This window comes from Aspergillus vadensis, assembly GCF_003184925.1.
Source record: "Aspergillus vadensis CBS 113365 unplaced genomic scaffold BO88scaffold_25, whole genome shotgun sequence".
NCBI lineage: Eukaryota > Fungi > Ascomycota > Eurotiomycetes > Eurotiales > Aspergillaceae > Aspergillus > Aspergillus vadensis.
The window spans coordinates 128,756-154,728 of NW_020292063.1; the positions used below are offsets into that span (position 1 = coordinate 128,756).

General features: G+C 51.9%; 12 protein-coding genes and 2 non-coding genes across 14 annotated transcripts; 8 read left to right on the top strand and 6 right to left on the bottom strand.

Moving 5' to 3' along the window:
• Nucleotides 1–374: 374 nt before the first annotated feature.
• BO88DRAFT_407567 (uncharacterized protein) lies at nt 375–1,262 on the top strand. The gene has a single exon (XM_025707468.1). The coding sequence runs from the start codon at nt 534–536 to the stop codon at nt 1,152–1,154; it is 621 nt and encodes a 206-aa protein (XP_025559165.1). The 5' UTR covers nt 375–533; the 3' UTR covers nt 1,155–1,262.
• A 1,326-nt stretch (nt 1,263–2,588) lies between these two features.
• BO88DRAFT_418483 (uncharacterized protein) lies at nt 2,589–3,136 on the top strand (the record flags this gene model as incomplete). Its single annotated transcript, XM_025708348.1, has 2 exons — nt 2,589–2,793; nt 3,030–3,136. 2 exons carry the CDS (start codon nt 2,589–2,591, stop codon nt 3,134–3,136), a joined length of 312 nt encoding a protein of 103 aa, XP_025559166.1.
• A 506-nt stretch (nt 3,137–3,642) lies between these two features.
• On the bottom strand, nt 3,643–4,422 carry BO88DRAFT_348460 (uncharacterized protein; the record flags this gene model as incomplete). Its single annotated transcript, XM_025703417.1, has 3 exons — nt 3,643–3,734; nt 3,794–4,126; nt 4,179–4,422. 3 exons carry the CDS (start codon nt 4,420–4,422, stop codon nt 3,643–3,645), a joined length of 669 nt encoding a protein of 222 aa, XP_025559167.1.
• A 2,129-nt stretch (nt 4,423–6,551) lies between these two features.
• Nucleotides 6,552–7,942, top strand: zrfB (low-affinity Zn(2+) transporter ZRT2). The gene has a single exon (XM_025701436.1). The coding sequence runs from the start codon at nt 6,824–6,826 to the stop codon at nt 7,880–7,882; it is 1,059 nt and encodes a 352-aa protein (XP_025559168.1). The 5' UTR covers nt 6,552–6,823; the 3' UTR covers nt 7,883–7,942.
• Nucleotides 7,943–8,093: 151 nt separating this feature from the next.
• Nucleotides 8,094–8,167, top strand: BO88DRAFT_t228. Its single transcript has one exon. It is a non-coding gene; the product is annotated as a tRNA-Val (tRNA).
• A 230-nt stretch (nt 8,168–8,397) lies between these two features.
• Nucleotides 8,398–9,415, top strand: fkbp3 (peptidylprolyl isomerase family protein FPR2). The gene is made up of 2 exons (XM_025707469.1): nt 8,398–8,797; nt 8,896–9,415. Exons 1-2 carry the CDS (start codon nt 8,559–8,561, stop codon nt 9,062–9,064), a joined length of 408 nt encoding a protein of 135 aa, XP_025559169.1. The 5' UTR covers nt 8,398–8,558; the 3' UTR covers nt 9,065–9,415.
• Nucleotides 9,036–10,353, bottom strand: BO88DRAFT_407570 (cytochrome b5-like heme/steroid binding domain-containing protein). The gene has a single exon (XM_025707470.1). It carries the CDS (start codon nt 10,271–10,273, stop codon nt 9,227–9,229), a length of 1,047 nt encoding a protein of 348 aa, XP_025559170.1. The 5' UTR covers nt 10,274–10,353; the 3' UTR covers nt 9,036–9,226.
• A 173-nt stretch (nt 10,354–10,526) lies between these two features.
• BO88DRAFT_446235 (lactonase family protein) lies at nt 10,527–12,133 on the top strand (the record flags this gene model as incomplete). Its single annotated transcript, XM_025710273.1, has 2 exons — nt 10,527–11,265; nt 11,311–12,133. Exons 1-2 carry the CDS (start codon nt 10,883–10,885, stop codon nt 12,131–12,133), a joined length of 1,206 nt encoding a protein of 401 aa, XP_025559171.1. The 5' UTR covers nt 10,527–10,882.
• A 510-nt stretch (nt 12,134–12,643) lies between these two features.
• On the top strand, nt 12,644–14,799 carry BO88DRAFT_372274 (arylsulfatase). The gene is made up of 2 exons (XM_025704233.1): nt 12,644–12,919; nt 12,981–14,799. Exons 1-2 carry the CDS (start codon nt 12,762–12,764, stop codon nt 14,662–14,664), a joined length of 1,842 nt encoding a protein of 613 aa, XP_025559172.1. The 5' UTR covers nt 12,644–12,761; the 3' UTR covers nt 14,665–14,799.
• A 22-nt stretch (nt 14,800–14,821) lies between these two features.
• On the bottom strand, nt 14,822–17,614 carry BO88DRAFT_471126 (putative glycosyl hydrolase; the record flags this gene model as incomplete). Its single annotated transcript, XM_025711693.1, has 2 exons — nt 14,822–16,243; nt 16,319–17,614. 2 exons carry the CDS (start codon nt 17,612–17,614, stop codon nt 14,822–14,824), a joined length of 2,718 nt encoding a protein of 905 aa, XP_025559173.1.
• A 115-nt stretch (nt 17,615–17,729) lies between these two features.
• Nucleotides 17,730–19,744, bottom strand: BO88DRAFT_348513 (putative alpha-L-rhamnosidase A; the record flags this gene model as incomplete). Its single annotated transcript, XM_025703419.1, has 2 exons — nt 17,730–18,596; nt 18,644–19,744. The coding sequence occupies 2 exons, from the start codon at nt 19,742–19,744 to the stop codon at nt 17,730–17,732; spliced, it is 1,968 nt and encodes a 655-aa protein (XP_025559174.1).
• A 630-nt stretch (nt 19,745–20,374) lies between these two features.
• On the bottom strand, nt 20,375–22,546 carry BO88DRAFT_348603 (transient receptor potential ion channel family protein; the record flags this gene model as incomplete). Its single annotated transcript, XM_025703423.1, has 2 exons — nt 20,375–22,122; nt 22,177–22,546. 2 exons carry the CDS (start codon nt 22,544–22,546, stop codon nt 20,375–20,377), a joined length of 2,118 nt encoding a protein of 705 aa, XP_025559175.1.
• A 971-nt stretch (nt 22,547–23,517) lies between these two features.
• On the bottom strand, nt 23,518–23,590 carry BO88DRAFT_t232. Its single transcript has one exon. It is a non-coding gene; the product is annotated as a tRNA-Phe (tRNA).
• Nucleotides 23,591–24,537: 947 nt separating this feature from the next.
• Nucleotides 24,538–25,754, top strand: BO88DRAFT_437949 (uncharacterized protein; the record flags this gene model as incomplete). Its single annotated transcript, XM_025709650.1, has 2 exons — nt 24,538–24,700; nt 24,784–25,754. The coding sequence occupies 2 exons, from the start codon at nt 24,538–24,540 to the stop codon at nt 25,752–25,754; spliced, it is 1,134 nt and encodes a 377-aa protein (XP_025559176.1).
• Between the last annotated feature and the right edge of the window lie 219 nt (nt 25,755–25,973).

The window sequence follows — 25,973 nt, forward strand, 5'->3', positions numbered from 1 at the left end:
GGGTAAGCGGGGATTCATGCATGTCAGCGTCGTAGGTGCCGCAGTTAGTGATGTGTCTGTGAGTATAGTACCCCGGAGATCGGATGGTTAGTTTGGTTTGGATGTATACAAAGTAGGTTAGATTAGGTTAATGAGGATGGGGAATCTACACGATCCACATTTATTCTGGAAGCTCCACCAGACTAACTAAATAGCTAGCTAGCTACACCACATCTAAAATGAAGCGAAGAAATCTCGAAAAGATACAAGGGTTATGCGACTTTCAGAAGAGGAAATGTTGTACTGCCTGACAGCCCAAAATGTGAGTGATTCGCGGAGAAATGACGTCACCTTATCTTCTTCTGGAGACACGCAGCTTATCAATGCAACTCAAGGGGTTGAGCATATAACACCAGCACTTGTCCCGTGTATGTAGTTGCTTGAACCTTCATTTATCAATCAGTACGCATAGACCTTCGTGGATATAGGACTCAGGCTCAGGAACTCCAAAAGTCAACCCAACCATACCCATCCTCCAAAAAGTCTCTACAAAAATGCCCACCATCCCAGCCCGAAGCTTCGCCTTCCAACGACTCCACCCCGGCCAATCAATCAAAATCATAAACACCTCCGGCAGCCAAGTGATCGACACCTGGGCCTTCACGATCCCCTCCACACCCAACACGGTCCCCAGATACATGTCCATGGCCCACACCCGACCCACCCTACAAAAGCTCCTTCCCTCAATCAACGAATCCTTCGTCGACAACAACCGAAACCCTATCTTGACCATCACCGAGGACACATCCCGGGGCACACACGACGTTCTCTACGCAGCTTGCTCTCCAGAACGATATCTCGAACTTGGAGGTACCGCGGACCACGACAACTGTGCCCAGAATCTTCGCGATGCTGTGCAGCAGTGTGCTGAGCAAGCGTTCAGCCATGTTTTGGGGTTTCTTGAGAGTGGATGGACCCCTGATCCGCTGAATTTGTTCATGAAGGTCGATATTACTGGGAATAAGTTGAGGGTTTTGGAGCCGGACAGTAAGGTGGGGGATTATGTGGTTTTGAGGGCGGAGCAGGAGTGTGTTGTGTTTATGAGTGCTTGTCCGATGGATTTGACGGCTTGTAATGGGGCGGGGCCTAGTAGTGCGGAGTTTGAGGTTGTTTGAGTTGAGAAAATGCGTGCTTTGATTGATGTTGGGCTTCGCGGGCTATGTTCATTTTCAGTCAAGGGATTGGTTATAGATGACATCGGAAATAAATAACTTTTCCCTAATAATGTTAGGCATAGATAGGTAACTATATACAAAATATGGCCAATAGAATAACCTTAATACAGCTTGGGGCCGTCTTGAGACTCGATCGTGAAGATTCGACTTTGGGCTGGGTGGTGTAAGCTTCATAGAGTCCCATCCAAGCTGTCTCGGGTCGTTTCTTATTGGGGTCGGCCTTCGACCACACGTCCATGAGTGCAAATGCGAAACAGCAGAAGAGGGATGTTGACAACAAGCCGAACGTCTGCTCCTTTCACTGCATGTAGGCCTTGGCCCTGTTGCTTTTGTGGTAGGATGCCAGTAGTTTGTCTGGCCTTCCTTTTCGAACTCGTAGAACGTAAAAATGATCTGCATGCAGGTCAGAGGCAATATAGAGCTAATATTCAAGGGTGGAGCTAACCAGATAGTCCGTCAGGCTCCTACCCAGTCCAGGCAGGTCAATCTTGCCGTCAATGTTAAATTGGACCAGCTCCTCGCGGGATCCACGCATCATAATGGCGGAACTGCAGTACGCGGCGCCCGAGACAACAATTTCCTTCGTCGCATCAACCGTCTTGGATGATCCATCGAGAAGTTATGTGACAACACCTGTCGCCCGTAGTTCATTGGAGGTCTCCTCCCGGAGGTCACTATCGACTGCGGTATCGGTCTGGATCGTGGTATTCTCCCAATGTATTCCTTCGTGATGAAGTCGATGAGGATTGTACGAATATCCTCGGGAACGGTACGTGGGACTTGTCCACAGCCATCAGGGGCGTCTCCCATACTGAAATCACCCGCAACTGGTTGCCATTGACCATCCGGTCCCGCGTAGACGATCCTTGCCCCCCTAGTGACCAGATGTCTTGGACAGTAATTGCCCACAGGTTGTCGCTGCCTTGGACCCAATCTGGTGCACCTCACGTTGGTGCAGAGTTGTGGGGGGGGAGGGGGGCATTGCTTGAAGGGATCAGGGGTAGTACATCCGCATGAATAGACAAAGATCTGATAGAAGCACCTTTATCATATATAATGACAAGATGAAGGGTCAAAGGTATGAATCTGAGCTATCTGGATCCCAAGAAGATGGTTGGTGGTTGGAAAAGGTGCTGGAAGACCACGCAGGAGGAAGAAGCGAAGGATCAGCTGACCCTGGCTGGAGTGAATGCCTCAACAGATAAAAGTATATGGTGTTATGAATCTATTGCTTCACTTCATATTTCAAGAGTGTATGTTAAGAGATAGTTTGGTCTGATTGTGCTACCTAGTAGTTAGTTACAGTACGCTCAGTTCTACAGAAAATGCGAGCCTTATTGCACCTTTCTCAATTGGCTCCTCACTTCATACATCATGCTTTTCAGATTTAGCACCCTTCTGTCGTCCGGCCTCTTCGTTGGAAGCACTCTGGGCATCGCCTCCGCGGACGTCACGGACGTCACGAGCATACGCGTGGCTGTCATGGAGGTATCAATTTCTGTTTCTGTTTCTGTTATTGCACATTCGTTGCCTTACTCGCCAATTGATTTGGCTTGGGCTTTTCAAAAACCGACAGGCTGTGAGCATTTTACTGCGACATGGGGTTTTCGAGTTGTTTAACTTATCGTCTCTCCAGCAACCTCTCATACACGACGGAACTGCTCTAATGATGACCATGGATATGCAGAGGCCCTCCACCCCTAAGACTGGTTCGAAGCGGACATGAAAAGCTACGGATTCGATGGCCCTCTCCACACCGACGCTCATGATCTCACCGCTATCGCCGAACTGATAATGGACTCGATCGACTCGCAGGGTCTGGTCCTGCACCATGGAGGGACGGGAGCGAGGCCGAGGAGGATGAAGCCAAAGAAGAAGATGATAAGGGTGAGGGAAAGAAGAAGAAGAAAGCGAATAGATGATGGAAATAAAGATGATGAAGATGAAGATGAGAATAACAATAAGAGCGACCCAGACTTTCATCCTTGAATAGTATTATCAGACGCATTATTTATTATTATTCATTATTCAAAATCGTAATAGATGGCCTTCCCATCAAGTTACATGTTAACAAACCTCATAACATTATCCAGAGAGGCTAATAAAAACCGTCGGATGGCCAAAGCGTTTGACTTCTTGAGTCGTCGTTCCAGCAACATGGATAGGCGCTTCCAATTAACCTCGTCGATGGCAATATCCCTCACTTCGTAGAATATTCGGCTAGAGAGCCAAGTGCGCCAAAACCTATTACCGAGATTGAGGCGCAATCCTTTTTCCACGTTCGCAATCGTCTGATATGGAAGATATCTAAGAATCATATAAAGTATTTCCATCGGAAGAACGCAGGGTCTGGGACGTGGTGCCTTTCGGGTGACCAAATGGCCCTTTCGTTTCATCATCAATTTCCTTCGCTTTTCGTGTTTTAGTGCTAGACAAATGGCTCCTGTAACGCATTTTGTACGAACAGGATCTGGTAGAGATTCAAGGTCAGCGTCATCGAATGTCGGACCTGGGGGGACCCTAACCTTCCCGACACAACATCCAATACCAGGATCTAGGTTGGTAACCAGTTTTGTTACGTCTGCCTCGGAGAGTCTTATGTCTGTCTCGGAGAGCGTCGAGAACTATGCCCAAATCCTTCTCCGCAATCGTCCCCAAGTCGTGGTGAGTAAGTAGCTCCCAGCAGCGAGAGTGAACAAAGTAAGCCACCCACTCAACGTCGGGCTCCGGCTCCTGGGTTGGGCATAGAATGTCCGGAAGTACGAAAGCTTGTCGTTCTTTGGGGGATAACCAGCCCAACCAACTACCGCAAATATATCCATCTGTCTCGTTCATTGGAATCAATCCGGTTGTCAGAGGATGCATGATGACCCCAGAAAGTCGGCAGGTGCCTGTTGCAGGGCGGTATAGAACTGGACCAATCAGTCAACAGCTGAGGGTATCAAATGTACCAGGGTGGCTGACCTGCGCGGGAAGTGTTCCACCATGTTTTCTTCCCCCATCTTTTCTTCTCAGAAGGTCTCCAATCCTCTAGAAGCTCAGCGCGACAGAGGTTACTTCCTACATAGTATCTCGTATCCACGTAACTGTAATGATCGTCCTCGCTGGTCCCGTTCGCAAAGACAAAGCCGCAGACGAGACAGCTGGGCCTGTCATGATAGGACTTAGCGTCGATTGTGTGGTAGAAGGAACGATTTATAGCTTTCATATTTCCAGAGCAAGCTTAGAAAAGACCTGAGCCTTCCGCCGGAATGCAAACTGTATATGGGCTATTTAAAATCGTATGTCATAAGTATCGCACTTATGACATAAGGCGGTATTCAATCCGGAAGTCCCAGGTGGCTTGTCCGAAACTTTCGCTTGTTTTATTATAGTTGATGACCAAAACAGCACTAATACCTCCATAATATCCAGTGTCTGCTCATGACGTCCGCGGAGGCGATACCCAAAGTGTTTCCGACGAAGAAGTCGGACGACGGAAGTTTGCTAAATCAGGAAACCACGATGTAAATGAGCAGCCAAATGAGGAAGGTGCACCAAGGCTTGTACTTCATAGCACAAATATTTTCTAGAATTAAGCATACCATAGTCCAATAGACAGCACAGTCGAAATAATCACTCACATCCTACTCTCTCCCATGATGTAAGTAGAGCAATCAATCCATACCACCTCACATTATCTTATATAATGAAGGTGCTTCTATCAGATTCTCGTCTACTCGTGCGGATGCACAACCCCTGGCCCCTTCAAGCAATGCCTCCCACAACTCGGCACCAACGTGAGGTGCACCAGACTGGGCCCAAGGCAGCGACAACCTGTGGGCAATTATTGCCCAAGACATTTGGTCACTAGGGGGGCAAGGATCGTCTACGCGAGGCCGGGTGGTCAATGGCAACCAGTTGCCGATAATGGGGGACAGGGTGGACAAGGGGGTAGCGGGGACGAGGCCGAGGCCGAGGAGGACGAAGCCGAAGAAGAGGAAGGAAGAAGAAGAAGAAGAAGAGAAAGAGGATGATGAGAGTGACAACAATCGCGATCCGGATTGGCACCCTCGAATAGTATCATTAGGCACCGTATTATCAATTATGATCTATCGTTTATTACTTTTTACTTAAATCTTCTGTTCCGATAGAAAGAGTGTTTCCGAACTAGTCGCTCTTGCTGGGATTTTGTCTGTCCCTGAAGTATGCCATGACTCGATAAGAGGGGATATATTTCGTCTAACTTGGGTCCATTGTTAGCATTGAACCAGCGATGGTTTCCGTATGTAAGCATAATGTCACGAGGCGTGAACTCTGTAAAAAGGGCAGTCGAGCCTGATAAGTACACTGCCCAATTTGCGTGGCTGAGTGGAGCTTCGATGCAAGGTCACACGATGCTTCACATTAAGGTTATCTGGACGCCCCATTCCTGACTACATCCCCGCCACTAGCGGAATACCTGGGAGCCTGACAGCCAGAAACAGGGGCACCCGCTCCAATAGACATGATGTATGACAGCCTCCTTGGATATAGTACTCATTCCTTAGACTTGGCAATCCCTTAACGCGCACGGGGTCTGGTTGATGCTGACATCTCGGTCACTCATGTGTCTGCCGGATCATGACTGTCATTGCATGCCTTGGCGGATCAGTGCGCTAAAGTTTATTTATGCTTCAGCTTTATTGGTGATAGAAGACTACTCAATAGTATGGCCTGTGTTTGCAGCATGCATACTCAAGGTATAACCATTACCTAATCGAGCAGGCGTTCATCCCACTTTTGTTTCTGCCAAGATATAATGCCTCCGCCCTTCTGACCGCTCCAAAACAACCAATCGGGGTGTAGGAAATGAGCAGCATCGGATCAACAAGGTTCCGGGCCGCTAACCATTGCGTCAAAATTCCCCGCTATAGTTCATCGGAGCCAATCAACGACCAGTAAAAGAAAGACCTCGTCCACAAGGTCCTCACTTTTGAGCGAAAACTCTTGAGGTGAACCCGCCGCTTTCCCCCAAGGTCCCCATCTGATGCAACTTCGCACTTTACCCAGAACGGACTGGAAGTCTCCGTCGCCTGCCATCATGGAGGCGCCTCTGCGTTCACCCCTGTTCTTGCTTTGTGTTGTGTTGCTCAATTGAACTTCTCACTTGTGTCCAGGTGAGCTGCGCGCTGGCAAGTGCTGAGATCGTTTCTTGTCTAACTCAAATCGAAATCGACGCCTCAGCGATCGCGTTTGTGCAACCCCTCACCAGTGCCACCAAGGTCCTCAGCACCGGTTCAACGCCGTTCATCGCCGGACCCTTTGACGTGGACCAGCCTTAGGGACCTTGGGGACGCCCAACTCTCACACTGACAACTTGGCGCACATTTGAGAAACCAATTTAAGAGCGGGGGGACCTTGCAGACGAACCTCCAGCAATCTCAACCGATCACTGCAGTTGACATTCTTCTTCCACGTGCCTACACTTCCGCTATCCTCCTGTCACACGATCCTGCACGCCATTGGACCGGATACCTGTCAGACGTTGTTTCGATCATCCCTACCTTCTTCGGGCAGGCCCGTGCTATTCTAAGCTGGTCCAGACGGTCTGCAGAGGACTGCCGGTCGGATACAATCAACGGTGGAAGATGGATTCTCTTCAAAGTCTAGTTTCCAGAGATGCAACACCTGCTTGTGAGACGGGCAACGGATATGATGGTCGTATGGGCCTGCGTATCTCGTCTATCTTTGTCATTCTCATCGGTTCAACATGCGGGGCTCTTTTTCCCGTCATGGCCCGGAGTTTCAAGGACTCCAAGATTGCAAAGTGCGCCTTCTTCATCGCCAAATACTTTGGCTCCGGTGTCATCATTGCCACCGCATTTATTCACCTGCTTGCCCCTGCAGAAGAGGCTTTGACCGACGACTGCCTTACCGGCCCAATCACAGAATACTCTTGGGTCGAGGGCATCGTGCTAATGACCATTGTGGTACTGTTCTTCGTGGAGCTAATGGTCATGCGCTTTGCTCGATTCGGCCACGGCCATTCTCACGACGAGGATGATCACCATCATGAGAAAATCGAGCATACTACTACCTCCTCCCCTGCTGAGTCGGTTGACATGAAGACCCATATGCCGGGGGAGGACCATCTCGGTCATTCCCGCGAACACCATGATATCGAGCTCGGAAAGCAGCACTCCGATCTGGAGGAGTACGTGGCTCAATTGACCTCCATCTTCATCTTGGAGTTCGGAATCATCTTCCACTCCGTTTTCATTGGGTTGACCCTGGCGGTCACCGGCTCCGAATTTGTGACACTCTACGTTGTCCTTGTCTTCCACCAAACCTTTGAAGGCCTGGGTCTGGGATCTCGGTTAGCTACTGTTCCTTGGCCACACTCCAAGCGATGGACCCCCTATTTCCTTGGTCTTGGCTACGGTATCTCCACGCCTATTGCCATTGCGATCGGTCTAGGCGTGCGCGACTCTTATGCTTCTGATGGTGCCACGACGTTGATCGTCAGCGGTGTCTTCGACTCGATCTCGGCCGGCATTCTTATTTACACGGCCCTGGTGGAGCTACTGGCCCACGAGTTCATGTTCAGCACGTCGATGCGAAAGGCACCAATCCAGATCGTTCTGGCGGCTTTCGGTCTACTATGTCTCGGTGCTTTATTAATGGCCCTGCTGGGTAAATGGGCTTAAAATATTAGATAGATTTCTTCTTTGTACATATAGATACCATTTATGACAGTATATGATGACAGTCTTCACAAACCATCGCACCTGAAACATGTTATTGTGGAATGTAGATGGAAATTACGCAATGTTGAAGAGAATGAAATTTATCCTTTAGGCCAGCGGCATGTTTATTCATTTATAATTCAGTACTGCTAGAAAACTATCACAACAAGTTGGCTGGATGGTGTAGTTGGTTATCACGTATGCTTCACACGCATAAGGTCCTGGGATCGAGCCCCAGTCTAGTCACTTTTTTGTTTTTTTGTTTTTCTTTGTCCTAGCGCGTCACTTCTTTTACAATCAGCATTATCTTCTTTTTTGCTAGTTAGATTAATCAATCACATTAATCCTTAAAAGTAGAAAATTACACTAGGTAGCGTCTTCTTCCACACCAACATAAAATCGGCATACCCCTAGCAACCCTTCCCAGCTAATCTAACCAAACCTACCTACTTATCTAACCGCCCGGCAACCACTAACTTAACTACCACCAAACCACCTCCGCATCTCCTCCGCTCCCACCTACTTAAGTATACGTATCCGCATCTCCCCAATTCAATTACTCCTCCCAATTTACCACTCTCACCCCTCCAACAAATCAACCCATCCATCAATTCAGATATATATCAACACCACCAAAATGCGCCTCCCAACCCTCGCCACCCTCCTCACCCTCTCCCTCACCACCTTCGCCTCCGCCTCCGACCTCGGAATCGAAGTCACCCACCCGGTCGAATGCACCCGCAAGACCCAAACCGGAGATACAGTGTCCATGCACTACCGGGGCAAGCTCGCGTCGGACGGATCCGAGTTCGATGCTAGTTATAACCGCGGCACTCCGTTGAAGTTTAAGTTGGGGGCTGGGAGGGTTATTAAGGGGTATGTATTATCCCTATCCTTTGTTTATCTCTTGCTGTGGTTGTTTTATTCGGTATGTGTGGGATGACATTGGGCTGATTGGTTTGTCTGCTGTGTAGATGGGACCAAGGTCTCCAGGACATGTGCATTGGAGAGAAGCGCACGTTGACGATTCCGCCTGAGCTGGGATACGGCGATCGGGGTATTGGGCCGATTCCTGGCGGTGCGACGTTGATCTTTGAGACGGAGTTGGTGGGTATTCAAGGGGTTAAGAAGGATGAGTTGTAATCTTCTCTTCCTTTTTCTTTCTTATCATTCTTCTATGGGTATTGGTGGGTGGTATGGTATAACGATATGACGATTCTGTTCTATTTGTATCGTCTAGGGTATCATCTTCTAAAGTGTAGAATAGGTACACGGATCAACAGCATGAGTCTATGTATACAGGGATTAATCCATCGCATCTAGCTTATTATCTGACTCATCGTTCTCGGAGACGAGTATCCCCACGAGACATTCTCCCAGTATAGCGTCCCAGTTCACCCAGGGGTGGATCTCGAAGAACAACTTCCCTGAATCTTTGCCCGCGCCGCGGAGAAGCTCTCCCCGGCCGCCGGGGTGAAAGGGGAGGTACGGTGTGATGTTGTAGACTTTCCCCTGGTATGATGTCCATGCGTCCATGCCTTTCCGGCCGTTCTGTGCTTTCAGCATCGAAGGCGTTACTCGGATCAGTGTCGGAGGGAGGTTCTCTCCCCGCAACTTGTTGTTCGGGTTGGACGTCAACGCAGCCCAGTCTAACGGCGAGTATCCCGGTTCGAGGACCGCTCGTTTCGAAGAGCTAGATGGTTTGGCGGTCACCTTCGTCGGGGCGAGCGTGCTGCTCGAGAGGCCGCTGCTCGGCGGGACGCGCAGGGAAGCAGCAGCGGAGGGTGGTGGGCGCAATGAGCTCGAGCTCGTGGTATTATTCGGGCGTGGGGGATATCGCCCCGGTGCGAGGGAGGGCGCAGAAGTAGTCTGCGATGCGATCGGACGGAGACGCGGCGGGGCCGGAGGAGGCATAAGGGAGGAGCTCTTTGCGGGGTTCGATTGCTGTGGTGGGGGTGGGGGAGGCATAAGAGTGCTGTCTGCCATCTTCGTCTGAGTTAGGGGTTGAGATGGTGGTTTCATCGTGGTTTGAGTTTGAGCGCTGGTCTGGATTTGCGGTACTGAGGGGCGGGATTGATCGGCGCTGTCGTCGAGTCGAAAAGAGGGTACTTCTAGCGCAGGGGCGCTGGATGGAACTGCCTTGGGAGTGGCCTGGGTGTCGCTCGCAGCATCATCTTCATCGTTAGGGGGCTTTGCTTCGCCTTTGACTGGTGTCTCCTCTGTCGCAGGGGGTTTGACGGGTTTCGGGAGTGGTTTGGATGCCGGGGGCTCAGGAGCCCAGGTTCCGGGGGGATAGCGGCACAGCAAGAAGCATGCTGTTGCAATGAGTGTGGCGACCCCGACCCAGCCCATGCTGGAGTGTAGTCTCAGTATAGTGAGTGAGTTACTGGCGATGTTGGCTTGTAAGCCACATACCAGGAACCGCGGAGAACATCGCCACGTGATATCTCCGGATTTCCGATGCGTATGCTTAGTAATATATTCATTATCCAGGGTTCAGGTGTTTGCATTGTTTGGTCCCGCGATAGGCGTGATAAGATGCCCGATCAGGAAGGTGTATGCAAGCGATGTCTGTTGACTTTCTTTACTTCTCTCGCCTTAGTTAGGTCATGGTATGCTAACTTTGTATGGGAAGACTTGCTTCATATATTACAAGCACAGTTATGCGCAGGTGGTCTCAAACCCAAGCAAGGGATTCCATCAGTTTGTCCACAATGATTGGTGAACTAAACAGAATGGCTGGCTAGACTGAGACAGTGAGGAGATGCTGTACTTCAGCTACAGGCTTCTACCCTCGGCTACAGAGTTTCTGTACATTACTGACAGTAGACATGCAGCTGCAGCGCTCCTACCGTCCCTGGATTAATTCTCCCGCAGAATGCAGATCCATTCCTGGCCCCGTGCGGTGGCTATTTATTGACCTCATCATCCCTCGATGCAACAGCATCACCTAAAATCAACATGGGTCGACAATTAGCTCTCAGTTGGCTGGCAACATGTCTGTCTTTGGCGACAGCAACCAATCTCTACGCTACCCACTATGACGGTTCCGTCTACAGCCTCTCCCTTCAGGACAGCGACGGCACCTACTCCCTGTCCATCGCCTCCTCGCTCAAGACTTGTGGCTCGATGCCCAGCTGGCTTACCTTCGACTCGGCCTCGCGCATTCTTTACTGCTCCGATGAGTCTGGTGATGCGTCCACCAATGGATCTCTGACCACTCTGGCGGCCGACCAGGACGGCACCCTTACGGAGATAGCCACTGCTGCGGCACCGGGGGGCGGGGTGAACAGTATCTTCTATAACGGTGATGACGGTGCTCAATATCTAGCCATCGCTCACTAGTAGGTGTCTTCCTAGGCTTGATGATTATGGTCTAATGTTTGCAGTGGTGGCTCCGCGATGTCCACATTCCGTCTCCCTTTGAATGATGGGGATGAGAACCTCCAGGTTTTCCGCTACACCCTCTCAGAAACCAAACAGAACCCGCAGCAGAATGCGCCTCATCCTCATCAAGTCCTCCTAGACCCGACTGGATCATTCATACTCGTGCCGGACTTGGGAGCGGATCTCGTCCGCGTCTATGCCATCGACAAGTCTACTGGTGAGTTGGACGGGGCCTGCCCTGATCTGACTTATCCAGAGGGCAGTGGACCTCGACATGGCCTGTTCTGGCAGACGGAGCACTCTACACTCACCAGACAACTAAAGACTCGGCAGCAAGACAGTCAGATCTTGTATATTGTCGACGAGCTGGACGGACACTTCAAAGGGTTCACGGTCTCCTACACGTCCGATGGCTGTCTCGGCTTTGACGAGTTTCAGTCGTTCGAGCCATATACCGACGGCCAGCTACCGGACGGGGCTACGCCATCGGAAATTCGTCAAGCGGGCAACTCGTTGTATGTGTCGATCCGGAGCGATCAAGGCTTCGCCCCCAACGACTCAATGGCGAATCTAGACCACACTTCGAATAACACCGTCACCTTGAACGAGCTCACCTCATCGTACGGAAAGGTGCCCCGGACGTTTGTGATCAACAAGGCGGGCGATTTGGTTGCGATTGGCGATCAATCGTCGTCGAATGTTGCGATTGTAACGCGGGACCCGCAGACTAGAAAGCTGGGGGATGAGGTGGCGAATGTGCAGATCGGCGAACCGGGGGTGGTTGGTACGTCGACGGGATTGAGCAGTGTGGTATGGGATGAGTAGACCACATCATGATATGATACTATGCATTCCCCAGTATCTGTTAAGACTATCTGTATCGTAGACCACCGTTGCTCAGATAATAGCCGATAAGCATTGATGATCACGGGTCGGCAGTATAAATGGCAGGGAGGGTATAACACTGTTACAGCGGGTGCTTCTTCCGCCACTGCTAAGTAATCGTGAACCAGCGATGCAATACCCTCAAAAACGGGCAACTTGCCTCTATCCCAAAACTTTTCCGGTCAGTTGCCACTCTACTTCTTGAGTAGACAGCAACTTAGTGATCATCCGACCAGAATCGTAAAAGGCAAGGCAGCCGACAGCCGAGTGCGTGAGAAGCGGGGATCATGGCGTGATCCGCTCATTGGCTCCAACATCCGGATTGACTGCGGATTGACCGTCTCCTCACGCGGTTTGCCAATCGGATAGTGATGCCCCTCTCCATCTGATACTCTCCCGCCATCAATTCTGGTTTCTGGTTGCGCTTAATGGCGAGGCCGCGTGCCTCAGCCGAGAGCCGATGGGCAGTACGGGGTAGATGTCACTTAAATACCCCAATACCCCCTGTCGTCTCGCCTCTAATCAGTGATGAGTCTTGCATCTTAGTCTTTTGTCCATATCGTACATCATGGCTCCGAAACGCCCCAACTTCCTCGTAGTCGTCGCCGACGATCTGGGCTTCTCTGACATTGGTTGCTTTGGAGGAGAGATTCGCACTCCTAACCTCAATCGTCTGGCCCAAGAGGGCGTTCGCTTTACAGACTTTCACGCTGCAGCAGCATGCTCGTACGTCCCCTTCTCGTATACATGCATCATGCTTTCAACACATTCTAATAAAGAACTACAGCCCCACTCGCGCCATGATCATGACCGGCACCGACCACCACATCGCCGGTCTGGGTAACCTCGTTGAATGGACCAACATCTCTGGTCAAAATGACCCCAAGGGCGGCGGTATGAGCACCGCTCCTCAGCGCGGTATGCCCGGTTACGAAGGCTACCTCAACGAGCGCGTCGTCGCTCTCCCTGAAGTCCTCCGCGACGGGGGCTACCACACCCTGATGGCAGGAAAATGGCACCTGGGTCTCACCCCAGAGCGCTCTCCCTACCGTCGCGGCTTCGACCGCTCCCTCGCCCACCTCCCAGCCTGCTCCAACCACTACGCCTTTGAGCCCCAGCTCCAAGGCGCCGACGAGACCCCTACCTTCCTCGAAGCTAGTTACATCGCCCTGCACACGGAAGACGACCAATACGTCAAGAAGCTCCCAGACGGATGGTACTCGTCCGACGGCTACGGCGACAAGATGCGTGATTACCTGAAAGACTGGCACGAGCGCGGCGATGACCGGCCTTTCTTCGCCTATCTCCCCTTCACAGCGCCCCACTGGCCCCTGCAAGCTCCCCGCGAGTACATCGATCACTACCGTGGCGTCTACGACGAAGGTCCTGATGTCCTGCGCCAACGCCGTCTCGAGCGTCTCAAAGCCCTCGGCATGATCCTAGACAGCGTCGAGCCTCATCCTGTGGTTGCAGAGGAAGACGAGGCCAAGCCCTGGTCTGAGCTCTCTCCGGAGGAACAGAAGATGTCCTCCACCGCGATGGAAGTCTTCGCCGGTATGGTTGAATGTATCGACGCCAACGTCGGCAAGGTCGTCGACTATCTTGCCTCCATTGACGAGCTGGACAATACGTTCGTCTGCTTCATGTCTGACAATGGTGCTGAGGGCGCAGCCTACGAAGCATACCCTCTGGTGAAGAGTGGAGTCCTCCCTCATCTTCAGAAATACTACGACAATTCTCTCGAGAACCTGGGCAACTACAACTCATTCATCTGGTACGGCCCGCGGTGGGCGCAGGCAGCTACCGCTCCGTCCAGATTGTATAAAGCATACACTACGGAGGGAGGCGTTCGCGTTCCCTTCCTTGCTAGATTCCCTACTTCAGTACAGACGTCTCCTCAAGTCCAGGCTGGTGCTATAACAGACCAGTTCGCCACGGTCATGGACCTCGCCCCTACTATTCTGGATATGGCCGGTCTCAAGCACCCAGCACCGACATACCAGGGACGGGAGATCGTTCCCATGCGCGGGAAATCGATCTACCCCTGGGCCAATGGCAGCGCGGCACGAATCCACCCTGAGGACTTCATCCAGGGCTGGGAGACCTGTGGTCGTGCGGCCCTGCGCTACGGTGACTGGAAGATTGTTTATATCCCGAAACCGAAGGGGCCAGAGCGCTGGCAGCTGTATAATCTGAGGAACGATCCGGGAGAAATACACGACTTGGCCGAGAATGAGCCAGAGAGGATGAAGGTGTTGTTGAAGTTGTGGGATCAATACGTGCTTGAGACGGGAGTTATCCCGTTGAGTCCGGATCTGGGAGAGTTCCTCGAGGCTATGGACGAGCAGATGAAGGAGAATGTGTGGATGGAGTTTGACTATTGGAAGAAGGGGGCGAGAGAGGAGCCGGACAAGTATACGAGGAAGCCGTTGAGGTTTGGGGGGTTGCAGAAGACGGTGAAGCAGTTTTAGTGTGATGCAGTTGGTATTATGCTGGTCATAATCTTTCTTGGTTTGGGTATATGGGAGTCAGATTTGGACTTGTATCTAAATACAGTTGATACAGTATAGATGTGGATACTACTCATCAACATACTCAGAATTGTTAACTATCTAGGATTTAAGTAACTCAAGAGATATAGCATCCCGTTTTCCGCACATTCCCCCCCTCCACCACAACCCTCATCCTCCCTATCCCCATCTTCCTACTGTTATCCAACCTCCCACTCACCACCACCTTCTCTCCCCCCAACACACTCACATAATTATCCTCCCACCACACATCCACCTCCCCACCAGCCTCATCCACCATGCTGATCCTCACAAACCACGCCGGCGCCTTATCCTGATTCTCCAACGTGACACTCACCCCTCCACCACCACCCATCTTCCCAGTGACAGCCACCTCCACCGTAGGCAACCCTCTCAACGCCGAGAAATCCGCATACTCACTAACAGGCGTCGTATACCACGTCGACTCATCCCAAACCAGAACATCAAGTTGCGCAGGGAGGGTATACACATTCCTACTCAGCACGTTTCCCCCACTCTCCTTCAATATTAGTCTCAGAAACACCACCCCATCCCACCCCCCAACCCAAGGAACAACAGACGTAACCTTCTTCGCCATCGTCGGACCCATCACCACACCCTCCACCTCCTCATGATACAATCTCTTCCCATCCAACCCCACAACATCAACAACCACCACCCTCCCCTCCCCCCTCTTCACCCCATGATTCACAACATACACCTCCCCACTCTCATAATCCACCGCAACATGCACCCCCCTAGCACCAACCTTCACCCCATAATACGCCCCTCCCCTCCTCAAATAATAATCCACAAGCTGCCAATGTAAACTCGGCCACGCACTATTCAACATCCAATACACCACGCCCGTCGCCGCCCTACCCCCTCCATTACCACCAGTAGTAGCAGCACCACCAGATCTATTCTGCCTCACCGCAAACGCCTCAAACTCCGCCCTAGTGGCCTCATAATCCACCACCTGCGCCAGAAACACATACTCCTCCAAGGACTTCGGCTCGCCGAATCTTCCCCACAGCGCAGCATTATACACTTCCCTTGTGTGGAACTGCGATCCAGCAGGAGACATATGGTACATCCCTGCATTCTTCTCCTTCCACAGACTATCTAGTTCCTCCTCGGAGAGAAACCGTCGCAGACTGGGTAATTCGGGGGTCCCTACACCCGCGCCTTGCTCTGAGCCGAAGCCGTATGCTGCGCCGAGGCGCTCCCCGTACCAGTAGTTGGGGGACACCCAGTCGTATGGACCGAGCATTTTCATCCCGGAGGGGTGGATGCGGGCTGAAGCGGAGGAGATGATGGGGGCGGTCCAGTCGGAGTGGTTTAGGGCTGTGGTGTAGAGGGTAAAGGCACGAGGGTTGGGGGGGTAGTCGGAGCCGAGGAGGAAGGCGAGGATGCAGGGGTGGGGTTGGAGAGTGAGGGCTGTGTGGGTGAGCATTGCTTGGGCGGTTAGGTAGTCTGTGTTTGTCCAGGGGTAGTTTTTTGAGAGGTCGGTGTTGTACTATACCATACCCATACCACTCCTATTAGTATATTGTCAATCAAACAAGGGTATAGAAAGGGAGGGTGTATATACCTCCCACGCCTCCCACTTATCGCAACACTCCCACCCCGCTAACACCATGATACCCATTCTATCAGCTAGATCGTAGAACTGTGGGTGTTCGAGTTTTCCCTCAAGCCGGATCGTGTTAAGTCCTATGTCTAGCACAGCTTGTAGGAGTGTGCGTACACGGTCTATATCAAACCGGAGGAATATGTCGGGGCTGTATCCTGCGCCGCGGACGTGGAAGGGGTATCCGTTCACTCTGAACGAGACGTCCTTTTCGTCTCCGTGGTCGGTGAATGTAGCTGAGACAGACCGGATCCCGAATGAGCACTCAGCTCGATCAGACAATGTTCCGTCGTGGAGGGTGAAGTTCGCAGAGACGGTGTACATATCCTGCTTTCCCCAGGTAGCGGGCCACCATATCTTTGGATTCTTGATAGTAACCTCTGCTTCAAGTGTAGTAACTTCCCCACCTCGTAGAGTGACAGCTTTAGCAAACTGCACTCCAGAACTAGTATCATCAGTAGAATTATCAGACACCCTCCCCATAAACCACCCTTTCACACCCTCATCCCCCCAATTTCTCACATCACCCCTAACCCTCACCTTCACATCCTTTCCCCCACTACCTCCCACTACCTCATCAACATCAACATCCCCAACAACAACCCTCAACCCCTTCACGCCAACCCCATATACCCCCCTAACCTCCACCCCCCTCCAAACCCCCATTCCCATATCCGGCGGCGAGGGATTCCAATCCGCCCAGCCGATGCCAAAATCCCGCATATAGTCCACGGGGTACACCTTCACCTGCACCTCATTTTCTTCTTCTTTTATCTCTGGGGATATATCATATTCCTGGCCGTTGTAAGCTCCAGATATAGAACCTATTTTGGCGCCGTTGATGAAGATGTCCACGCGGGAGGAGATGCCGTGGGTTGAGAGGATGATGTTTGTGTATGAGTGGGTAATGGAATAGGGCAGTGTGAGGGTGGTGGTGTAAAGCCAGGGGGACTGGAAGGGGGTTGTGGGGATGGTGGAGAGGGCGGTGCTGTAGAAGAGGGTGGATTCGTTGTAAGGGGGGATGATGGGGTTTGGTTGGTTTTGGGGGTGGAGGAGGGTGGCGAGGATTGTGGAGTGGGAATCTGGGGTTGTGAGGTTGAGGTTGAGTGTGTTTAGGGGGTATGTGGTGTTGGTGTTGGTGGTGGGTTGGATGTGCCAGGTTGGGATGGTAATGCGGTTTCCTGGGTGGGGTATGAGGGTTGTGGCTGTTGTTGTGATGGTGGTGATGAGGAGGAATGATAGGAGTAGGAAGTTCATTTTGAGTATAATCTGTAGGTGTGGGTTTGGGCAAACTAGAGAGGGGCTCAAACATTTATATTGCATGAATGAAGGCATCACACCGACGTCGTTATATATTCAGCTCTGCTAATCATTACACTTTCAACCGCCATTTCCCACCCTGCAGTCCACTCGCTTTACCTCCCACTAACTGCACCTTCACTCCCCGGTCCGAGACTAATTGTCCACTCACATTCCCCAGCTCCACTGAGCCAGTCGTTCCGTTCGGCGTGGTGAACGACAGTTCCTGATATCTACCCCCCGATCTGCGGAAGCTTGACGCAAACGACCCCAGCCGGGTACTAAACCCAGCTTCGACTTGGGTCAAATTGCCCGGCTGTGGCTTGTACAGCCAGGTCGCACCCGCTGGTCCGGTGACACGCAACCCGGCCGTGTAGATGGTCAACGCTGACGTCGGGCCCGTGGACCAGCCGTGCGCGTGCGACACCCGCGGCGTATTGGTGTACGGCGCGTAGGCTAGCGATCCGTCCGTGGAGTACCCCTCGATGAAGGTGGAGTTGGTCATCCGCGGGTCGTCCAGCATGAATCCCCACTGCAATCGCAGTAGATCAAGTGCGCGGTCGGGCTGGCCGGCCTGGTAGTGAGCTTGCAGCTCGAAGCCGCCGATGAAAGGCGACACCGTTGCGCCTGCTTCCGGGGCGGGTGCTCCGTATGGTCCCCAGCGGGCAGCGAGCGATTCAGAGATGATAGCACTTTGGTTGGCAGAGAGGGTGAGGTTTGCCTTGACAGCCCAGGAGTTGCCGTCTTGCGGGTGCAGGGTGGTGGTCTCGTTGTCGGTGTAGAAGCCGTTCTTGTCGTCCCAGAGGAGTTCGTTTGCCACTGTCTTGATCCGGGCTGCAGTAGCGGTCCAGTTCCTGATGGGTGCGTTGTCATTTAGAGTCTGGGCGAGAGAGATAGCATCATTGAGGACGTAATACAGGATTGCGTTCGCTTCAATGTTCTGTTCTCGTTAGCCTTACACTCATTGTTATGCAGGTATGTACTCACATGTGCCCCCATGCCAAACCTCAGCCAGTCAGCACTGGCTGTGATATTGGCCAGACCTGTGCTGTCCACGCTCGACAACGCCCATTGCACACCCTTCTTGTACTGACCCCAGTACTGGGTCAACCACGCGCGATCCCCAGTGTATTGGTAATAAGATGCCGCTCCAATCAGGCTGTGCAGATGGTAGGTGAAGCTGACCGTATCGTAGAATGGCTTTCCAGCATAGGGAAGTTGGCCATCGGCTTTCTGAAGAGCATACAAAGATTCCAACGCTGTGCGGACACTATACAGATCCTCGGTACTGACAGCTACACTCTCCAAAGCAATGGACATGTCACCTGGCCAGACAAGTCGATCACGTTTAGCTCCATCAGTCAAGGTACTGCTGCCATTGGTGATGGTGTAGTTGGTCCACCACTTGTCCGTCTGCGGAAGTGTGATGGTCTCAGACGAGGTGATAACGCCCAGTCCCACCAAAGCATCTCCCGTAGTGGGATCGATACTGCATAGTTGTAAGGTATAGGCACCGGCATACCAGATGCGGTTGAGGAGCTCATCGTTGCTGTGAAAATATCCCGTGTATGCACGGAGGTCTTGTATGGGAGATGCCGTATAGTTGATCTTGACACTGTTGAGGGAGACCGTGGCGGTGGTGTTGCTAACAACAGTCATATACCGGAAGGCACCCCGGTTGTACTTCTTCTCCACTGCATACACCCCCGCTCCCTGTCCGACGGCGAACCAGAGCGGAGTGTCCAGACCCGCATCCTGGGTAGCATCGCATGCCTCGTTACTGATCCACATACTAGACTCGGTGAAGGTCACACCGATAAAGGCGGACTCGGAGGAGGCGGAAGCGACATCTACAGACACGATACCAGCAACATTGATGCCAAAGTCGTATGTCACTGACGAGACGCCGTTGAAAGTGGCCTGTCCGCCAGCACCGGTCAAAGCAGCCGCATTGGTGACGGAGCCGTTCACCTGGCGAACAGACGCAGGAGCCAAGTCGCGAGAGCTCGGGGCTAAAATGTAGTCCTCATAAGGTACGGCTAACGCTTCAGTGGCCAGTAAGGCCGGCAGCAGCCAGGAAAACCACATTGCGATGAGCTTGTGAGATTGGGTGTCTCAAACTGGCTTTCTGCACGGCTAAATATCGGCCATCAAGCTCAGTCGGTACAATAACAGCCGATGGTAGCAACGATCAAAGTTATCGGTAGATCATCTTTCCGAGCAATGACGCATATCCCTGATCTCCACTGCTACTTGGTTCGGGGTGATGGACGGAAGTGACGCGGTGGGGACGAGGCAATCGTGCTGTTGGCTGGTTGGTAGACGGACTGCAATGCATGACTTGGCGGACATCGGCATGTGGGCAGTGGATCGAGAGCCTGAAAAGATGGGTCCTGAGGGGAAAAGAGGAGACAACGAGGAGAAGAAGTGGAAAGAGGAGACTCGGCAAGAGAAACGGGAGACAGCCGGAAACGCCGAGCATTGCCTGATGGTGTCTACACTCTACAGGGTCTGTTCGCTGCATTCCCCACGGGGGTCGGGTTAGCCCGTCGCTGAAGATCCACAACACCCGAGGTGTGCCGCGCGGTTTTATGCAGAGAAGAACCTACAAGTTCACGTATGTTAAAACCAGACCAAATAGATTTAGCACGCGCAAGATATAACTTAGATACATTTTAAAGTAAGATAACGCCCCAGTTGTCCTATCCATCAGATTTATCATAGGTTTGCATGCGGATGAGTCGCAGATGCATTATCGCTGTCACTCAACAGACTGCGACGCACACCCGCGGCATTCAGTGACGCCGCTCTATGAACAGGGCTGCTCCCTCGGCTGATGGGAAACAAATTCGCCTGGCTGACGGGCGTCTCAGACATTTCACGACCAGGAGCAGTGTCCCGGGCCAGATCCTGGTGACTTCGATGCAGCCCCTCGCTAGCAACAGATCCAGTGTCATCGAGCAAGCTGCCTTTGTTCCACATTTCCGGAGTCCCCTCTCCCCGAGCAGTCGTGCCAAGCGCATCGAGCTCTGTGATCAACTGGCTCCCCGACTTGGCAAAAGATCCTCGGTCGTCCCGCATCGGTCGATAGCGCAAGTCCGGATCCTTCGAGAAGATGGCGTACACAGAACTGTAAAGGACAAGGAAGAGCAGAATCAGTGCAAAGGCGGCATTGTACACAAAGAAAACGACTCCCATCACACCGGTCACAATGCCGGGTTGGTCGAAGACGTTGGAAAAGAAAAGCAACAGAATGGAATTTGCGAAGTTGATGGATGCGATGGCAATGTTGTAGCCATTGGTCTTTTTGTCCATCCATGGACGCACGATACTAATTCCAATAAGCGCCGAGGTCTCGATAATAACCATGGCCACCGTCTGCACAACCGGCGCCGGTTGGCTCAGACTGATGAACATCGCTTTGACGAAGATGTACAGTAGCGCGAACACGAGGAAGTAGTAGGCGGTGGCTCGGTAATGCACATACAGAAACCCCAGCTTGTTCAGACAAGCCTCATCTGAGTAGAGGATATAGGCCGGGTTTCGGTGCATTGCTACCGACCTCCGCGCGAGGATGATGACTCGGAAGGCAGCCCAGCCCAGCGTGCAGATCATGGAAACTAGCATAACCACCGCCAGGACGACTTCGGCTGCCGAATCATGCTGCGTAAACTCCCACAGACAAAGGACGCACATCTGCGGAAATCCGATGAAAATGAGTCGGTAAAGGATGCCTTTGGACACATGGAAGTCCCCAAACTTGTCGGTTTTGGTCTTTCCCTTCTTTGCCAGGAAGCGACTTCCGACCTTGAGTAACCCGACGATGATCATCACCACCGCGACGAAAAAGACAAAGAAGATGAAGCCGTTGAGGAAGATGTTGGTGCCCTCAATGCCGGCTCTGAATCCCACACGGTCGATACCCCGCACCTCTGTGGTACCGGTAGTTGCGGTCTCCGACTGAGCGTATTGTCTTTTGAACACATTGGCAACGCCATCGAATGATCGCTTTTTTAAAACTTCAACAGACGTAGTGGAGAGCTCCGACAAGACAGTCGACGGCGTACCACCGGTTGCCCTCTGGTACCAGGTGCAAATGGTATCCAAGAACTTAACGTGGATGATGCCCATGCTCCATTGCATGTTCTGGGTCCATGCTTCCACGATCGGCGGCATGTGGACCGAGATCATCCCAAACATGGCCTGTGATTGCATGAAGCTGAAAAAGGCCAGCACGTTAGCGGCGACATGGGCAGCAGTGTTCGAGTTGCCCAGACCAGCTGCGACGGCTGAAGCGATAAGCCCGACGCCTGAGATCACCGCTGTCGTCCATCCGACTCCTTTCTGGTAGACTGTTTTTCCATTCGACAAGGTCGCTTCGAGACATGTAATACTGGTGCCGGTATCTGTGGAGTTGATGTAAACCCGAACGGTGGCATCAAGGTCTGGCACAGTGTATGCGATACCTGCAAGATTGTTAACACTAGACGATGAATCAATGCGCGCGGGATACTACAGACCCGGGATCCGGCGCACCACATCTTCCGGAATCTGGATTGGGGTATTCTGAACGTTGATGGCACCCGCGCTCATCGGACAGAGACCCTCTATATTCATTTTACATGGATCCAACGTCTCACCAGTCAACTGGTAGCCATAGACGTCGACGGAAAGATCGGCAGTGACTTTGCCGGAGATGGCGGCCACGCCATCGAAACTCAGAACCAAGGAACGATTATCGGGGGTGAAGCGGACGCTGAAGTAGGTGGCCGTAAAATTGTTGCTATCCTGGCAGATATTCAGAGCATTTGATTCAATGAGTCTGGTTGCAGCGGCCAGCGGTGCTGTGGACGCGAGGAGGGCGCTGGTAAAGCACGTTGACCAGCGCATTCTCACGTCTCACTTTAGGGGGTGGGGAAGTGAAGATAAATGGGAACGAATGACGGGAACAACTAGCGATTCCGGATAACGACTGACACCAGCGTGCTATCTGACATGTCGTCAAATGGCTGGCAAAATAGGAGATGCAGCAAAGTGTGGTTGAGAGTAGCGAAAGAGTTGACGGGAGGAAAACGAGTGTCACACGCAGGATATAAGTCTGACGGGGACATGAAGTTGGCAGAGCGAGTGGCGCCGGAGGAAGAGGCCCGGCTTTTCTCCATCTGGTTGGCGGGCTTTGCAGGTGCCAAGCGGGTGTCAATGGATTCACACAGGTTTGCCTACAAGGGACTAGGAGGCTGTTGGTTCGACTTGGTTGGGCTCAGGCTTTGGTGCTGGACCCTTTCGGGGCCGGATCCCCCCAGCTAAATTTAGACCCGATCGTCAACCAACTCTGACTGAGTTCCTCCGGCGCTACCACCAAGCCTGCCACCAATCGGTTAGTTTAGGAAGAGACAATGGTGCTGATGAACCGTTACGCGGTAAAGAGTTGGCGCTTTGATACTGCATTGAGCAGATGCCCCGATGGCTCTACATTCGATTATGGAATATTCATTGCGATCCTACCAGGTACCCGTCTTTGGCCCCAAACAGGATGATAGGGTCCATTCATTGGGCGTATTTAAGATAATGGACCGCTGATCATCCTGACAGTTAACCTAAGATAAGCATCGGGACAGGCGGAGCAGATCAAGTCTCCTTGCTTGAGTGTGGTAGGGCGGATGATCGTATGCTTGGTGGTTTTATGATATAAAATGTTGGAGTAAGTTGGGGTAATCTATACAATCTGAATACAGATTGTTATGCTGAATCTGATTTGTAGTACGGGCAATTGAGGAGTGATAAGCAGAAAAGAGCGGCGTGACTTAAAAGACAAAGAAAAAGAATACGAATAGTAAACAAAAAATAGAAAATAAAAAGAATGGGACGAGCCGGGCTTGAACCGGCCACCTCCAGATCTTCAGTCTGACGCGCTCCCAGATGCGCCATCGTCCCGTGGTACTTGTTACACTGCTCGCTTTAAAGTTATATATTCTACCGGCCTTTGTGTACTTGATTTTTGAACCATGTCTACATTGACTTTGTACCTCTCCTCACCAATATTGTACCTGGTACTTTGGCCCTACCCATAGTTCATGCCCTTGAATGAAGCTAGAATCTAAGACGAACTTCGACTTGAGTCCCACTCGCTGGGAAATTACTCCATTGCTGATCTTCAGCACTGCCCCGTTATATATTAGATGCTGCTGGTGTGAATGTAACATCAATTATCTGATCATTAGGCACCAACAATCATCAGCGCTTGTCATTACGACTGAATACTATTAGCAGCAGGGTCTAGACAGTACGGTGTTTCACCAGGCGGCTAAAGAGCCTATCTGAACAATAGCACGATCAGTGTCCGATTCATCGGGCGTTCCACTGGACCCTGATCATAATATATACAACCCGTCCTATGAATCAACATATAAGGAATCTGTTGCGAATGCTTTCTCATAATCATCTCATACATGAATACCAATGACCAATAACTAAACCATGTATGTCTCACCACCCCCGTTCAAAGTCACAACATGTGAGCTCCTTCTGGCCCCAACCAAGTGGAGAAGAAAAGGGGCCCCAATTGCAAATAAGCAACAATCACCCGTTAACCCAACCCATCCACCCGCTTCACTTATACAAAGTACTGACTTGCAGCTGACACAAAGAAAGACATATCAAAGCAGACTAAGTACAACACAGCCACTCGCATTCTCTTCCAGATTTGCTGGCATGATTTGTTGTTGTTGTAACCCCTGAACTGCGGGGTAACATGGCCAGATCACAGATTGAGCCTTGCGTACACCTTACACCTTTATCTCCAGTGTAGAGCTTTCACTCCATCTCCCGAACATCATCTATATCCCACCACCACCACATCCCAATCACCACCAAGTAGCACCATGCCCAAAGCTCCCCTCCTCAAGGGTCTCCTCCTCCCCATTGGGGAAATCCCCCTAGACAGCATCCACCCCGACCCCAACATCAGCTGCACAAAGAAAGACCTCAAAACAATCACCTCTTATAACCTCCTCCCCAAGAAGGAAAAGAGCATGGTAGTTCCAGGTAGACCACTCCCCACCCTCAATCCACTTCTACCCTCATCCCCAGCAACCCCCAAGCCACCACCAATACTGAAAAAACCCAAGGAACCCCCTCCATCTACAAACCCCCCACCACCCCCATGCACATCCCCCCGGACTCAGGAAAATACATCCTAGACCCCAACAGCCTCATCTTCCCCAACTGCACCCTAGAGCCCCTCCTCCGCGCCATCACCACCACCACCACAACCACCACCGGCAAACCCAAAGTGAACCTCACCACAACCGACCTAATAACCGACCGGCGCAATCTCCGCCTCCTCCTCGGCTTCGTCAGCTCCAGCAAAAAGCCCTTCCGCATCGACGTGGAAGTAATCCACTCGACCGTCCTCCTCTCCCTCTGGACAAGCAGCAAGACAAACTTCGTAGGCCAATTCCAAGGATACGGCCACTCCTTCGAAAAAGCCTCGACGTGGAACCCCCGCTACGTGCGCGGGAGCATCATCCATAACCGAGCGGTGCGGTATACCCTCGGCGGGATACATATCTTGCTGAGGTATGAAGTGGATGCATGTATGCCTGGAAAACCACCACCAGCACATACTTCCACTTCCACTCCCACCAGTACCAATCACCGTTCCCCCACCGGAATCAGGGTAATAAACTCAGGAACATTAGTCCACCCCAACCGAATCATCGAAATCAAAACCGGGCCAGTGAGTAAACGTCTCGACAACTCGAAGAATCTCGAGCAGATGTGGTTCTCTCACACCCCGATTCTATGTACGGGGCAGTATCAGCCCGACGGGACGTTTCTGCCGGCAAGGGCGCAGAATATGGAGAAGGAGGGGAGGCTGGAGCAGTGGGAGAGGGATAATGAGGAGAAGATACGGAAGTTGGTGAGGGTGTTGGAGATGGTGTTTGAGGTGGTGAGGGGCGTGCCGCATAGGTGTGCGTTGGTGCATGATGGAGATGGCGTGTTGAAGGTGTATCAGGTTGATGAGAATGCGAAGGGGGGGTTCGGGAGGGGGGTGCCGGGGGATTTGAGGGCGTTGTGGGATGTCAATGTTAAGTAGAGGGGGTGTCCGGCTGGTTTGTTGGTATGATGATACTAGTACTTAGTACTTAAGAAGAGTGTCTATGAGGTTGGGGGACTGATATGACGGGAGCTGTCACTCACTGTCAACTTGACTGCGCTGATGTGTGGTGGTATATATTGCACTGAGTCTCGATGAGACCCATCAATACTCCACCCCCGTCAGGAGCAGGTGACTGGCTACAGGCTAGCTACCAAG